At 43.6% G+C, this 16375-nt stretch overlaps 1 protein-coding gene across 1 annotated transcript in view; it reads left to right on the top strand.

The window, feature by feature from the left end:
- INPP5A (inositol polyphosphate-5-phosphatase A) overlaps positions 1 to 16375 on the top strand; it is a 253129-nt gene that overhangs the window by 133994 nt on the left and 102760 nt on the right. The window contains 2 exon segments of the mRNA XM_086616504.1: positions 463 to 526; positions 7059 to 7162. Coding sequence (XP_086472630.1) covers positions 463 to 526; positions 7059 to 7162 — 168 coding nt within the window.

Below are 16375 nucleotides of genomic sequence, written 5' to 3'. Positions count from 1 at the left end.
AAACCTGTGCCTGGCTCTCAAAAGCTATGGAATCTCTCCACCCTTCTCTTGTTTCTGTACTGCACAGTCTCCAAAAGCATTTGTTTTGCTCTGAAAGTGAAGCAGAAATTGTCAGCTTTTCTAAAAGACTTGTGGGGATGCGCTTGGTGTTTAGAAAGGTGCTTGTCTGTATTACTAATTGCGTGCATCCGTTTGGGACTTCCGAAAGTGCTCCTGGTAAGTGTGCCCTTGCCATGTTTAGTCAGCTGTTAAGGATCTTCTTTAGAATGGCTTGTGAAACTTCACAGAGGCAACAAAGGAAAGGACTATTTTTATAGATCTTAGATAATGTAAAAATTAGTAATTTTATTTATTAGTATTTAATTTCTGCTTTTTCTAATTGAGAAGCATGATACTGTTTTGATTTTAGTTAGCCAAAGTAGATATTTTTATAATTTCTCGTTTTATTGTTGTTTTTTACAGGCTCTAGGAAGTTTTTACTTTCTTCATGAATCTTTGAAAAACATCTACCAGTTTGATTTTAAAGGTAAGTGAAGGAATTAAATGTTGTTAATTGTCAGTTGCCTTTATATATCAAGGTTGCTTTTCTGCCATCGTTTCTGGTAGTGATGCCCAGCAGTTTTTCCATGATGTGCAGACTTCTGTATAATGCGTACAAGTCCATTGACGACAGGCATTACTTTTCTTACCTTTTATAGACCTCTTAGAAGAAGTCAATGGACCAGGCACAGGTTGAAAACTGGTGCATTAATCATTCCTCTGCAGATGGAGCTTTGGATCCATAGAGATCCCTGATGATTTCAAAAGAACTCTGAACGGCCGCAAGGTTCTTCCATGTAGATCAGATATAGGACCAAGACATTAAATGTCCAGCAGTGATGGTCATTTTGCAAAGCAGCTGAGGTAGATTTATGGCTTAAATTACTTTGGAGCAGTGCAGGTCAGTAAGGTGTCGTTGTCTTTAACCCACATTGATCCATCAGGTTGGAGGTCTTGCTAAATCTCAGAAGTTTAAAAGTGATGCTAGGCTATGTACATTAAATATTAGAAATACCATAGAAAATTATTGAATGCTTCCGGAGGTGTATGTAGAAAAGATTATATAAAATTTATGTTATTTCAGTTGAGAACTGTGTATATTAAATACAAAAATCTTCTAAGCTTCATTTAGCTTAGTGAGCTGAATCACATTAATACTACATCTAGCATCCCATTAATTTCAGACACAGTTGAAATGGTGGTAGATATGAAGTGAACTAATTGTCTTAATTATATAGATTCATTATTTCTGTCTCAGTAGAGACAGATTCTCTCTGCACGTGTAATTGAGGGTATAGGGTCTTCCTTCCCTGAAATATTTGAACAGTAGATCTAAATATATAGCAATTCCAGATCTAGCCAGCATAAGTCCTCCTGTCATCATCTGTTTCAACGCCGAAGGAAAATTTTAACTATAATATCACAGGCAGTTCAGAGTAGATTTTATCTCTGAGAGACCGTACTGGCAAACTTGATCACGATGTAGGGACTTCTAATGCGAGATCGTGCCTAGCCATTCTCCCAAACTAGAGCAGGTTTGCAGACACTGATCACAGAATCACAGAATGGTTTGGGTTGAAAGGGACCTCAAAGATCATCCAGTCCCCACCCCCCTGCCATGGGCAGGGACACCCTCTGCTACACCAGGTTGCCCAAAGCCCCATCCAACCTGGCCTTGAACACTTCCAGGGATGGGGCAGCCACAGCTTCTCTGGGCAACCTGTGCCAGTGCCTCACCACCCTCAGAGGGAAGAATTTCTTCCCAAGATCTCATCAAAATCTCCCCTCTTTCAGTTTAAAGCCATTGCCCCTTGTCCTGTCACTACACACCCTTGTCCAAAGCCCCTCTCCAGCTTTCATTTAGCCCCTTCAGGCACTGGAAGGTGCTGGAAGGTCTCCCCGGAGCCTTCTCTTCTCCAGGCTGAACAGCCCCAACTCTCTCAGCCTGTCTCCATAGCAGAGGTGCTCCAGCCCTCAGATCATCTTTGTCACCTCCTCTGGACCTGCTCCAACAGCTCCATGTCCTTCTGATATTGGGGACCCCAGAGCTGAACGCAGCACTGCAGGTGGAGTAATCATAGTATTATCATATGAACACAGTGCAGGGTGGAAATATTGGAGGAAATTGGCATTGCACATGATGCTGGGTGTCCGGGATGTTACCTCAGTCCATGGGTTGAGCAACCTGCTGGTCCACTCTTAGTAGCTGTTAGTTGTTTTTGCCATGTGAGTGGCTTTGTGTATCAGTAATACGTGAACTGTGTCTGTGTGCCTAATTCCTGAGCCCACAATTTCATCGCACCAGCACTGGAGGACTCACGGTTTTGCTCTGAGTTCCACCTGAAGTTCCTTCCCGCCCATCACAGATGAGAAGCGTCCTGCTCTAGCAACATCTGACAGAGTGGAATGACAACTGGTTTAGGAAGAGAGGAGCTTTCCGAGTTTGTTAATCGTTGATTGGCAGCTTATTCGCTACTGTACAGCTTTTGAAAGGAAATATAAGAATTTTTAAAAAGTGAGAAAATGAAAGGAAAAAGTGCAGGGGAAAATAATCGATATAAAAGAAATAAGCAGATACTTGTTCCAGAAAATAAACGCTTTAAATGCTCAGTGCTTCATTTTGCTTGGCAAAACCTTAGCAAAGCCAGATGAGGTGTGAACCGTGCACATAAAGATGTGTTTGGCTCAGTCATCACTTGGAAAGAAAAACTCTCAATAAAAATCCAAGGACAGCAGGTGCTACGCTGAATCGGTGTTGTAAGTCACCTCCTGTTCTCTTAATGTAGAGCAGAATCAGCCTCCCAGTGTAGGGTTTGTAAAATATGACCCTGAAGGCTCCCATCGTTCAGGGGAAATGTAAAACTTGCCTCTTCTCTCATGACTATTGACATTTTCCCAGTGTATTAAGCTCTTAAATCAGAGGAAAAATCCAAATGGATACAGACTTTCTCTGCACAAAAATCATTGTGAAATTCTGATTCTGCTCAAAAGCATGCAAAAAATAGATGTTTATATACAATTCAATATTCCTGTAACATCACTGCATCTTCAGAATTCACTGTGCAGTTGGATGTGACTGAATATAGTCTTTGGAAGAAAAGATTGTCTCTGTTTTTCAGTTCTGAGGAAGAGATATTTGAGATTTAAAATGAGAACAATTTTCTCCTACAGCCTCACATATTATGTGCTGCAGCATAGAAGGTGTTGGACTGTTTTTACAGTGGTCAGAGGCCCAAAATTTGCTATTGACAATCTATATGTTCTGAAGGGCCATGATGGACCGATGGGCCATGGCCAACTGTACGAGGTTCTACAAGGCCCAGTGCCGGATCCTGCACTTTGCTCATCACAACCCCCTGCAACCGTACAGGCTTGGGGAAGAGCGGCTGGAAAGCTGCCCAGCAGAAGACCTGAGGGTGCTGGTCAACAGCCGACTGATGATGAGCCAACAGTGTGCCCACATGGCCAAGAAGGCCAACAGCATCCTGGCTTGTATCAGCAATAGTGTGGCCAGCAGGACTGGGGAAGTGATTGTACCCCTGTGCGTGGCACTGGATCATCCCCCCGTACTCGGCACTGGTGAGGTCACACCCCGAACCCTGTGTTCAGTTTTGGGCCCCTCACTACAAGAAAGACATTGAGGTGCTGGAGTGTGTCCAGAGGAGGGCTGCAAAGCTGGTGAAGGGTCTGGAGCATGAGTGTTATGGGGAGCATCTGAGGGAAGTGGGGCTGTTCAGCCTGGAGAAAGGAGGCTGAGGGGAGACCTTCTCACTCTCTACAGCTACCTGAAAGGAAGTAGTAGCGAGGTGGGAGTTGGTCTCTTCTCCCAGGTAGCTAGCGATAGGACGAGAGGAAACGGCCTCAAGTTGCACCAGGGGAGGTTTAGATTAGATATTGAGAAAAAAAATTCTTCACTGAAAGAGTGATCAAATGATGGAACAGGTTGCCCAGGGAAGTGGTGAGGTCACCATGCCTGGAAGTATTTAAAAGATGTGTAGATGTAGCCCTTCAGGACATGGTTTAGTGGGCATGGTGTTGGGTTGACGATTGGACTTGGTGATCTTATAGGTCCTTTCCAACCTTAATGATTCTGCGATTCTGTGATCATCAACAGAGGGGTTTGCTGACTGGGATAGCAGGCCAGTTGCAGTCTACCACTCCAATTTACAGGAAGAATCTTGTTTTCTCTGGTGTGAAATCAGAAATAGTGTAGAAGTATTTTCACTTGGAGATACGCGAGAAGACATTTTTCTTTCCTCCTGCGTTTTGTTCTAAGCAGTCATGTAAATGAATCGCTGGTTCCTGTTTAGCGTTGATGTTAATGTAAGTTGATGGTTAAGTGCCTCCTTTCTGCCAAGTGCTGCCTTTTGTTTAGGTTCTCACAGCAGAAGCCTTCAGTCCTTACAGTTCTGCCAAATGTGTCCTGAATGGCATCGGGATCTTTTTGCTGACACTGTTAAACTTACTGAAAGAGGCACATCCATCCATGATCTGCTCCAAATGATGCCACATTAGTTTATCAGGATATTTGTTTAGTCTTCCTGTGGGAGCCAGATCTCACAGTGATTGGCACATAAAGAATTATTTTTATCCCCTGAAGACATATTGCTACATTACAGTAAATGCTTCCTCAGATTATATAAAATACTTTCTCTAGACAATTTAAAGTGACAAGGTTTTGTATTGCTTGGTATTTTCGTCAGATGTCCAGTAGAACTGGACAGTTCAGGGCTCTTGATAATAGTTGTTTTGGAGCTTTTCTCTTATGCATTCCTGGTCAAAACTCAGTCCAACTGGGTAGTTCCAGCTTAACAGTAGCTGTAAGATAGCTGCCCGAATTCCGGCGTCGGAGGAGACTGGCAAATTAGGTCAAGTTCTCGCCTTTAGAGATGCCAACACCTTGCCCTGATCAGGAGAGAGATGAGTATGAAGTGGATCAAGAAGCAGAACCTCTTGTTCATGAGCTGCATAGGTTCATAGATTCGTTGTTAAGGCTGAAAAGCGTGTGCCATTTCTGTCTGCGAGGTAACGGTCCCGTCAGGCCTTTGCAAAGCGATGTGCTCTACCACGCAGTCTCTTTGACAAACGGAGCACCCGTCCCAGCCTCGAGTGCACGTGTCAGCCTCTTGTGTTGATAGCCAGAAATGGGTACTCTGAAAGAGGTGGGTGGCTGCAGGATCACGGAGCCTCTGATGTGGGATTTGAAAGGAGTGAGTCCAATTCATCTTCTGCATATCCCCAGAGCAGGATTTTTACTTCCTTGGTTTGAAAAAATCTGACCATGAGAACTGATGCAGAAGGCCTGGTGTCAGTGAAGGCCATTCAAAAACGACCCTTTTTTTACACTTTTCCAAGTGACTCTACAAATAATTCACAATTGACTGAGGTGTGTGTGTAAGCACAGAACATTTCAGGAGGAAATAAGGGGGGAAAAAGAATGCTTTTTACTCCTGAGATCTGATTTTTGTTTTTTTAATCACTTTCAGTCGTTTCACTGATGAAGGAACACCAGCTGCACCTTTGTGATGTGTGTTCCTGGCCTTGCCTGGTGGAGGCTGGCGTCTGGGTAGTGGGGATGTGGGCAGAGTTGAAAATCGTTTCTACCCAGCGTGCAGGGATGGCTGGACGGCATCAGAGCACTGTTCTGTCTGGTCCGGGAACTGTTTCTAAACGTGGCAGAGACCCGGAGGAGATCCTCTGATGGGCAGCGATGAGGCACTTGCACCTCAGGACTCTGCTTAGGTTAGACCTTGAAGCTTAACAGCTGTCCTCTGTAAGGCTCTGTTCTTGCCTGTAGGATTTCTGTTGTAGTTCTAGGTAGTTAAATCGTTACAAATATCCAGTCTTTTCCCAGATTGTGCTCGACTCTGACAGTCTGGGACAGTAAGTTGCTCAGCAAAGTAATGCGTTCAGTAGAAAATGAACTTCCTCCTTGTATCAGGTTTCGCATCGCTGTTTCTGAATTTCATTGACTGTCCCCATTTCTGTTTTAGGACATAACAGAGAGGAATTTCTAATCATCCTGTTCTAGACCACTCAGTAAACCACTTGGTTTTGATACAGCTTATTCTATTCTACTCTCACATCCCTGAGGGAAAATAGTCTGTTCATATAACAACTTTTTTCGCCTTTCTTTTTTTGTCTCAGGGCATTGTAGTATTTGAATGACTTCAGTGGATGACTTGAGGATGTCACCTGTCTTTGCAGAGACTATGGTTAATTAAAAACAAGTCTACCTCAGATCAGTTCTGCAAAAGGAATGGGCTGCTCAGCTTATGGTCAACTCCCCTTTCATTAGGAGTTGCACCAGCACTACTGGGTCAGTTGTAGGACACAATCCAGCCCCTCACTGACACGGCCAGCTCGGCAGACAGTTTAAGTGTGGCCAAACGCTAAGTCAATGATGATTGTCAATATTGTTGATTTAAAGCTGAAGATGAAAAGCTGAGATGATCTAACTGAATGATTATGTACTTGTTCGATGGGTAAAAGATGTGATTAAAAGTGTGTTACAGATGTGCATCTGTTGATGCTTAGGTAGATAGACTTAAAAAAATAATTGCTAAGTAAACCATACAGATAACCATTACTCATAAGTAACGTTTTTCACCTTAATGTGTTTTGTATTAATTAATTTTCCTGTTAATTATCCAGAGTAGCTTGTTGGATGCTGGCTGAGGACACAAACAGGCATCTCCTGGAAGAACCATGCCAGAAAGTTTGAGTGCAGGGGTGTACAGAGACCTGGTTCATAATTAGAGCTCCAACACTTTACAGTGCTCTGGATAGTAAAAACCACAGTACCCATAACTGTAGCTTAAAGATGTCTGGGACAAGCGAGTATGTCCATACGTGGGTTAGTGCCTCCGTTCTCCCGCACGGAACAGCTCAGCGCTTGCGTGGTTTTGCTGAGGCACTAACCCCTGTTTTGCAGGTGCCGCTGCTTTGCCAATGAGTGCTGCAAGATGCTTATAATGTCAAAGATATGTATGTTAATTTTGTTCTATATCTCTTCCTAGCTAAGAAGTATAAAAAGGTTACTGGGAAAGAAATCTACTCAGACACTTTAGAAAGCACGCCCATGCTGGAAAAAGAGAAGTTTCCACAGGATTATTTCCCTGAGGTATGTACAATCCTGTGGAGCGTTCCCAAATATTAGATTTGGTTCTCATTTACTCTCATTACTTGAGTAATCATTACTACTCTCAGTAACGTAAATGAGTTCAGAACCTAGTCTTGGGGGTTTGTTTGTTTGTTTGTTGGTTTCTTGTCACCCTGATACATGTTTTAATCATTGCATGGATTTACTAAATTCCAATGGAGTTCTTTGTATAGTAGGGAATCCTGGTGAAGGATTGAGGCAGTGATGGAAAGACTTGTTCGTGCATTTAAAACCAAAGGAATAGCGGAGAGTGCTGACCGCAGTCTGTTTCGGGGAGACCTACCCTTGGCAGGGTGAGATGCGACTGAACGGGTTCCATCCGTACTGGCGGCAGCAGCTCTGGGATCTGTGGTTTCTGTTCAGCACAGCCGGTCCTGGTCACTGCAGGTGTGGGGGGACAGGTGCTTTCCTACTGGTGCGAGAATACCCGTCACTTGAAAACACCTCCGTGTTTTCCTCCGACGCTTCCCTCGTGCTCCCTTTTCTGTTGGTCTCTTAAGAGCCGGGCAGAGCTGCGTGTTTGAAGGTGAAGGTGAACGTCTTGTCAAACCCAGGAACACAGCACAGCCGAGGGCTCCTGCCACTGCACCTCCCAGTGCAGCTGCACATGCAAGTGCAGTCTTTGCCTGCAATGCTCTTCTTTGGGGCTTACTTTAGTTTGCTCATTTTTAATTTCTTAAGAACGTCTACAACGTGTTTGTTTAATGGATAGTGTTTACTACAAGCATTTGTGGATCAAACAGGTGTGTCACTACTTTAGTATAAGGAAGAACTAAATAAAACTTTAAAAATTAATTTAGAATTTGTAAATATACACACTTAGAGATATTTACACAGTGCATATGTGCTTGGAAGAGCGTTGCATAAATAATTACGGGGTTGATGGAATGTAGGTTATTCTTTACATCGATACAGAATTATTTATTTTTATATTCTGCATCTTTGTACTGGAAGGGAAACGGCTTTCGACATAATTTTAGTAGCTTACACCTCCCGTCAATAAACATCTTGAATACTTCTTTGAAGTTAAGTGTTACATCATTTTGAAGGACCTTCAAGCAGTTACTCAGGTATTTATTTTTCTCCTCCGTCAGCAATAAGCTGCAGCAGTGAGGGTGCTGACACGGTGAGGAGGGAAGGAGCAGTGCTGTGGGATGCTGTGACTGCAGTGCCGAGAGCACCGAGCAGCAGCGTGGGCGCTGCTATCGCACCCAACTGCAACGGGCCGAATTACGGATTGCTCTTTGGCACACGGCAAGAATTATTTCCATCGTTACTTCACTGCTGTTGTTTCGTCACGAGACTGGCAGATTTGTAACTCGTTCGGCACCTTCTATTACCGCCTCTTACGTGAGCGATTCTTCACAGCCTCCCGGAGCAACGGCCGAGTCTGGTGGCTTTCCCACGCTGTTTGGTGGAGCAGGGATTGTGTTTGTTTCTGGTGGGTGCTCAGGGGTCAGCTGTTGCCACGTTTGTTTTTGGAGCAATAGCTTCTCTTTTCAGTGCACCCGGCAGCGCTGCTTTAGGTACAGGACTATAGGTCCCGAACCTAAGGGGCACCTAAAAACACCATTCGAGGATCTGACACCTCCGTGCCGTTCCCGTTCGTTACGTTACCTTAAACGACTTTTCTAAGGAGACAGCACCGTGTTCCGGGATACGTGCTGTCAGGGATACTGTTTACCTGGAGGAGGAATAAGTAGGAGAAGAGAAAACCAGCACTCGCAATGAAGATGGGAACGAACCCCTGAAGCACCGTGGAAGTTTGGCTCTTCCTGCACACTGCACAACTCCGTGTAACGGTGTTGCGGCGAGACCCGCAGACCAGGCTGGGGGATTTACCCCTTTGATTTCAGAGCGTCGCGCAGTGGGAGAGGAGAGTGGTGTGGGCTTCCCAGGGCTACAGCAGCACGGATAACAGCAGCATCCATATTTCCAGTTCTGCGGCTTCCGTGCTCCTTTGGCGTGCAACCTAGCACAGACCGAGCCAGCGTATTTTGCATGTGACTTGAAAGATTAGAAAATAATTATGATGATTTTCACATTACACTGTTTTTCATTTTGAATCAAAGACCCCAGAGTCTCATAAGCACACATAAGTACAGCAACATCAAAAAATCAACAGTGACATAGCTTTGGTTCTTAAATACATGTTTTTATTGTTAAAACTAAAATTAATCTTGTTGTAGAATCATGGAATAGTTAGGATTGGAAGAGACCTCAAAGATCATCTAGTTCCAACCCCCTGCCATGGGCAGGGACACCCTCCACTACACCAGGTTGCCCAACCAATAGATTATCACCTATTTTCTTCCTAGACAGGTGCTGGTAATAATGGTGCTAATTAAAAGACCACAAAATAACATGTATTTTGAGAACTGGAGTTGACACAGCAGAATGCACGAGCAGCATATCTGTCCAAACATTACATTTACATGCTCTTGTGTGTTTTAGCCAGACTGCTCACATCACATTTACAATGTTTTGTGTGAGAAATGGTTTAAGACTGATTTCTTTTCTTTTTATTACTGCTGCTTAAGGATGATCTAAAAGTAATTACAATGATTGAGGCATAATGCAATTCAAAATAATTACAGCCCACTGCATATAAAACTAACAAAACTTTCTGTCTTGATTTATGGGTCCTCTTGGCCAGGCATAAGACTCAAATGATGCCTCTGGGAGCAACACTCCAGATAATGTTAGGCCATTTAAAAAAAAGCAGATTTGTGTAGTCTATCAGGCCTGAGTAATTTTTTTTTTCCCATAGTGAGAAATTGGTTGTTATCATAGATCACAGATACTGCTCAAAGCTCTTATGAAAGATGAATTAATTTCACTAATGCTTTAATGCAAACCTTTCATGGAGAAGGCTGTATGGTGATAACCTTACTGCGGTCTCTCCTTTCTCAATGATGATTTATGTTGTCTTTTAGTAGATGAAACTGCCTGTATTCACAATCCATCTGCTGCCTAAAGGAATCCTATTAACAGGGGATCTGAGAAGAGACTTAATACTGTAAGGTGAAAGATGTGGTATCCTCTTTCTGGGACATGAAGTAGGGGGTTTTTTGCCTTTTTAAAAATGTAGATACCTCTCTGAGAGCATACAGATGATCTATATCATCTCTACCTGTTTTTATGCAGGCTCACAGATGGTGGATCAGCTAGTGACTGTTAAAGTCAAAATAAAGATTGTTGCTTTGAAATCTGCAATAAGAAACAATTTTTTCTTCCCTCCTTCCCAAGCTATAGTTCTTCTTTAAATTCTGTTTCCAAAAGTTTCTTCTTTCCAAATGCTGTATTTGGAAATATTAAAGCACATCAGTGAGCCAAAATATGCGAGATGTTGTTCAGCTGCAGTATGTATGTAAGGTGAAGGATGACATTTTTATATTTAAGATGTTAAACAGTGGCTGTATTAGGTCTAAAGGCTAGTAACTTTTGCATTTTTAATGTGAAATAGACAAATTATTAAAAAGTGAATTATTTATTGATGTTAAAGGAATTAAGTAAGTGCGTCCAAGTTATGAGTATCTAAAGGTAATTTACAGGTGGGAGAATATACAAATTACACAATAAATAAGAGTTGTTTTCTGACACAGAGGCATGGGTGTCCCTGCTTTGTTCAGCCTCAACTGGGTAACGTTCTCCAGATGAGCTGAAGTACCTCCCCAGTCTCCTGCACTGGCTTTTGCCTGGGCCACGTAAAAAGCCCAAACCATCATGTTTCTGTCCACCACTGCTGCTTTTGTAACTATTTTAAGTCATATGCTTAAATGATAATACAATTTGGCTGTATGGATAAGTTCCAAAGAAAATCTTAGTTGGAAGAGGATGTGCTCAAATGCTGCATTAGGCTTATCCTGACCACAGCAGCAAATACGCTGCGAGGTCGAGGTCCAGATTTGGTTGTTTGGGACAAGTCGAGTCACCTTACTGCGGGCAGTTCTGCGTCGTGCTATCGCTGTGCTGCTGTTACCCTCATCGTGCAGATTTTATTATTCTAATTATCTACCTTTAGTGACTGTTTTATAAAAGAATTTTTGTAATGACTCTTTACATTCTCAGAAAAAGGGAAATGAGATACAGAATTACTATCGTATTTTGGGTTGGGCACCTAAAATTTAGGTTTATACTCCTATCAACCCTTAATTCTGCTGTTCCAAAGAAAGGAATTCTTATAGACTTAAATGTTCTTTGGAGAGTTTAGTGAAATATAGGAGGAAAAAAGGAAGTACTTTGTGAAATAGAAGAAAAATTATATCTCTGACAGTGGAGTTAAAGTGTGAGAGCAGGCTGGTAGTCCGTGTTGTGCTTTCAGACACATACCATTTTCAGCTGTTTTTGGCAATGACCTGGACTGGAGCATGACACTTCAGCTGCTGGCGGGGTTGGGCCCCTCTGACCTCACATCCCTGCTCCTGCTTTCCCCTTTATCCACTTGGTCCTTCGAGGTTGTCTAACAGGTGAAAAAGGGACCCCTGACACCTCTGTGCCACCACACGTATGCTCACACCTATTGCTTCCTCAGCCTTCTGCCAACTTGACGTGGTAACTTACAGCTTTCTTACAAATAAATACTTAACCTGACCTTTCTTCCAAAAGCTGCATCATTATGGTATTCCTGTCTTCTAAAATAACTTTTAGTGAAGAAATTGTGTATTGCTACTGGTTGGCTACTTCGCTGGTGATGTGTGTAGGAAGAAGCTGGCAGGAGTAACGATGTGCGTGCCCCATGGTTTGTACGTGGAAATAAGCGGAGCAAGTGCAGGTTTTATCACATGCTGCTTATATTTGCTTACATCGTGCACAGATACTTGAATATGGTCTTCCAATAGATATATTCTTACTGTTATACTGTCTTTTCTGGTAAATAAGTGGTAACAAAAGCATTATGTCAAAAAGCAAATTATCAAATTGTTACACTACGTAATAGACGTTGTCATTGGATGGATCGACTTCATATTCTTAAGATCTCACTATACATTTTTTTTATGAGTGCCATAGATATTTTCATTTATGGACTTTTAAATTTCTGCAATGACTTTAAAAAATCTTTAGCAGTAGAAGGATGGCGGATATTGTTGTTACAATGTTTGACAGTGTTCAGAGGCTGAACTGGGCTTGAGTTTTCCATATGCTGCGTATTATTGTGAAACACAGGGAAATGGTGAAGGTGCCTTGAACAGTTTGTGTACAATCTCCTAAAAACACAAGAGCATGGATTCTTTAGTTCTGTAAACTGATCTAAAGAAAGAAAGGAAGTCGTTTGCGAGGAGGAACTACATTCTGCCTGTTTTTTATGGAAAGTTGTCATAGTGCACCCTCCTTTTCCTGGCTAGTTAAGCATTGAGCATAGTGTGAGTATGTGAAACGCCAGGTCCTGCGTGAGGCGTGGAGGAGGAGTCCTTCTCACCGTGATGATGGGGGCCCGTTAGTGCTGGACATCGCTCGGTGTCTCCGTTGTTCGTGCTGCTCAGTATTCAGCTGCTTCCTGTACAGGATTCCTCATCTTCCTCTGAACCGTGTTGTTCCTTTAAGAAGCTGCAATTACGCTGCAGTCATTGCCACTTTAATATGTCTTTCCTTCATGCCCCTGCTTTGTATGGTTGAATAAACCCTTGCTGGGTCACTATTTAATTTGATATGGTCCCTCTCAGTAAAATGATGGAGAAAAGATGAATTAAGGCTCTGTGCTGGTCATTATCAATCATGGTTTGTGTGCATTACTTATTGCTCGCAGTGCTTTTTGACATTAGCCCTCTATAACCTCTCTCTTCATGTTAATGTTGTCTGGAGGTCCTTTTACCCGATGTAGCAGAGGTTATTTATGTAGGTGGTGTTTCTAGGGGGTTTTAAAAGGTCAGCATGATCTCCTGAGAGACTCTATTCACAAAGAAAAGGCTGGCAGAATGTAACTGCAAGTTTTCAAATTGCGATTTTTTTTTGTTTATAATTTTTTAAGGACTTCAAATAGAGACGTGTCGGGATTTCAGTTACACTTATTAAAGTAAATATTTGGCAAAATAGTCTCTAATACACACTGCTGCCCTTAAAACCAGTATTTGCAGTGTATGTATGAAGAAACGCCAAGCTACTAGAAGAAATTCCTGTATTTTACCATGTCATGAAATACAAACTGTGTTGCAAATACCTTTTAATTGACTGGTATCAGCGTAGGCTTGCATGGAGCAGAGTAAGGCAGCAGAGCCAAGGGCTGGGCATTCTTTATACTGGTGTTGCTTGTGTTGATGAGGTCGTCAGTGACACAATCAAAGTAAAGTCCTGCGGGATGGTCGACTGGAGAAGTGGATCAGGATTGACAACAGGACTCTTGGTCTCCTACACTCACGTTGCACCAAACCTTAAGCTAATTGTACGTGCATGAGCCTGTGGCAGCTGGCAGGGCATATCCAAGGGAGAAGGGGATCTGTTTGATGTCACTGTGAGGCTTCTCACTGCCATCTTAAAAGGGAGAGCTTCCTGAGGGCTGGGAAAACACAAATGTCACAGCCATTCTCAAGAATGGCAAAAAGGAGGGTCCCAGGTGGCCTCTCCTCAGTCGTGGGAAGGTGATGGAGCAAGCCTTCCTGGATGACCTGTTGCGTGGACAAGGCGAGCGTTGTGGATGTTGTGTACATTGACTCTAGCAAGGCCTTTGGTGCAGTCTCTCATAGCATCCTTGAAGCTCAATTAGTGACACGTGTACTGGGTAGGTGGACTATAAGATGGCTGGAAAGTTGGCTCACAGGGTGGTGATCAAAGGGCAGGTGGAAGCTGGTTGCTGGTGGTGTTCCACAAGAGTTGATGCTGCGGTCTGTACTATATCGTACCTTTGTTAATAGCTTGGACAACAGGATGGAGCGCACGCTCAACTTTGCAGATGATGTCAAGTTGTGGGAGCTGTCCGTGTTCTGGAGAGCAGGGATGCTGTTCAGAGGGACTTCAACAGGCTGAAGAAATGGTCTGACAGGAACCTCGTGTGATTCAGCAAAGGTCAATGCCAAGCCTTGCCCCTGGAGTAACCTCATAAAGTGGTACAGGCTGGAGATGACTATCCAGAAAACAGAAGAGGACCCGGATCTTCTTGGACAGCGACTTGAGCATAACCCAGCACTGTACTTTGGTAGCAAAGATGGCCAACAGATCACAGGATTTGTTAGGTCCCAGGAAGGGGCTCCTGTATCTGTCTGGCACTCGCAAGGCGAGTCTGTCTCCGGTGTCTTGTTTGGGAACACCTGTACCAGACATGGGCAAACTGGAGCAAGCTGCTCAGAGGCACCTCTGAGGCTGGAGCAGGGGACAGGGGAGGAGAAGCCAGAGAGCACATCTGTGCTGCCAGGAGGGAGAGGTGATGGAGGCCATGCTACTGGCTGCAGTGGCCAACTGGTGGCTCTCAAGGGATGGGGCAGTTGCCTCTGGGTGGTGTGCAGCAACAAGACGAGGGGCAACAGTCATCAGCTGCAGGAACGGAAAATCCGACTAAATCTGGGAAAAGATTTCACCGTGAGGGTAAACAACAGAAGAGGGGCTCTGATGGGGTGTGGAACTGCTCTTCTTGGGGATGCTCAAAACCCAACTGGATATGTCTCTAAGCAGCATGATCGAGTTGGCCCTGTTGTGATGCCGCGTCTTTTGAAGTACCACTGGGGTTGTCAAAGAGGCAAATAGCAAATGAAAATGACTTGGTTGAAGCCGTTATCTTGGGCCACCTCATAGGCTTGGACTATTTGATTTTAAGTTCTGTGTGTTCTTCAGTAATTAAAAGTTCAATATAGTTGTTTTTAAGAATGAAATGACAGAGCTGCCCTTTTTGATTGAGGTTAGATTTAAGCCAATTTTGAATGCTTTTAGCATTTAACTTTTTTTATAGTCATTTTGCTTTTGAATAAATGTTGACATTTTGCCAAATCTCAACTTGTAACTGTGCTGTCATGATCATCACAGAACCTGTGAGTAGAGGAGATTTTACTGGATTATGGGATTTGTAATTTTTGTGGTTCAGCCATGAAACTGGACTCTGAGGAGGATTTGGTGTGTCAGCCCTCTAGCCAGCTGCTCCCCAACGGGCCAGAGTGACTGTCAGAACTACAGAAGAGGGTTTTTTTCAGCATTGAAAAAAAGAAGTATTTACAGTAAATTAGATATTCATTCACAGGCACCACAGAGTTTTTCTCAGTAGAGCTGCAGTTTTAAGAAAAACCAAAAGTTGGGATCTCCTAAGACAAAAGTAATAAGGATTCAGAGAAATAAGTTCCCCTCTGAACGTGTCCGTCAGGTGGGTTTCAGAGTAGTGCACTGTTCGGGTCTCCTCCCTGAATACGACCTTATTAGACCCAGGCAAGTCGACTTGCTTTCAAAAGCCCCAATTCTTAAAAGATTTGGGCACCTATAAGCATCAACAAAGAACTGATGTCGCTTACTAAATATCTCACACACACTTGTCCATCCCCCCCCCGTCAGTGGTTACTGCATTGATGCCATCAGCTGCCAGGAGTCAGGGTCGGGGTGGGGGGATGTCAGCTGTGCGTATGCTCAGAAGAGAAGTCCGTTTGCTCTGGGTAATCCTTCGGGGTTTCCCTTTTTATTGCAAACTCTGGAGTTGAGTGCAAGCAGTTCAATAAGCCGTCAGTTACAAGTGACTTTGCACATTTTCCTGGGTTTGGATAGAAGAGGACAACTGCATATCAGTAAATAGTTTTCAACATTCAAGCTTTCAAGAATAAGCTATTATTTATTCAGTCAAATAAACATTTTAAAATCTTCGTATTTCGAATGCAAGGAGAACCTCAAGGGGAGGGTCCCCAGGAAAGGAGCAGTGTGAGTGTGGTGGGGCTGGACAGTGGTTACCGCGTCTGTGCCTGGAGAGGGGAGGAGGTGGGAGGTGGGTGATTGTTATCCGAAGGGCAATTAGAAAACAGCCCATTTAAATTTTGTGAGGCACTTCGCCATCTCAGCAGTGTTTGGGACTTGAAAATTTCACGAGGACTGTCCGTTCACAGCGAGGTGGATAAATACATCCCACAAGTCGCTTGTGAAGGCGGTGCCTTAGGAGGGCGGTACCCCCGGACGGGGATGCTCTGCCGTGTCTGGCACTTTGTGCGTATAAGGAGCTGCAGTCTTTTGGCACAGAACCGTTGGCATCGTTACGTAGGCCTGTCCGGTGCAGTG

Source organism: Tauraco erythrolophus, chromosome 9, assembly GCF_009769465.1.
Source record: "Tauraco erythrolophus isolate bTauEry1 chromosome 9, bTauEry1.pri, whole genome shotgun sequence".
In the NCBI taxonomy this organism is placed as follows: domain Eukaryota; kingdom Metazoa; phylum Chordata; class Aves; order Musophagiformes; family Musophagidae; genus Tauraco; species Tauraco erythrolophus.
The sequence above is the reverse complement of the archived record's forward strand: the minus strand, read 5'-3'. Positions and strand labels throughout refer to the sequence as shown.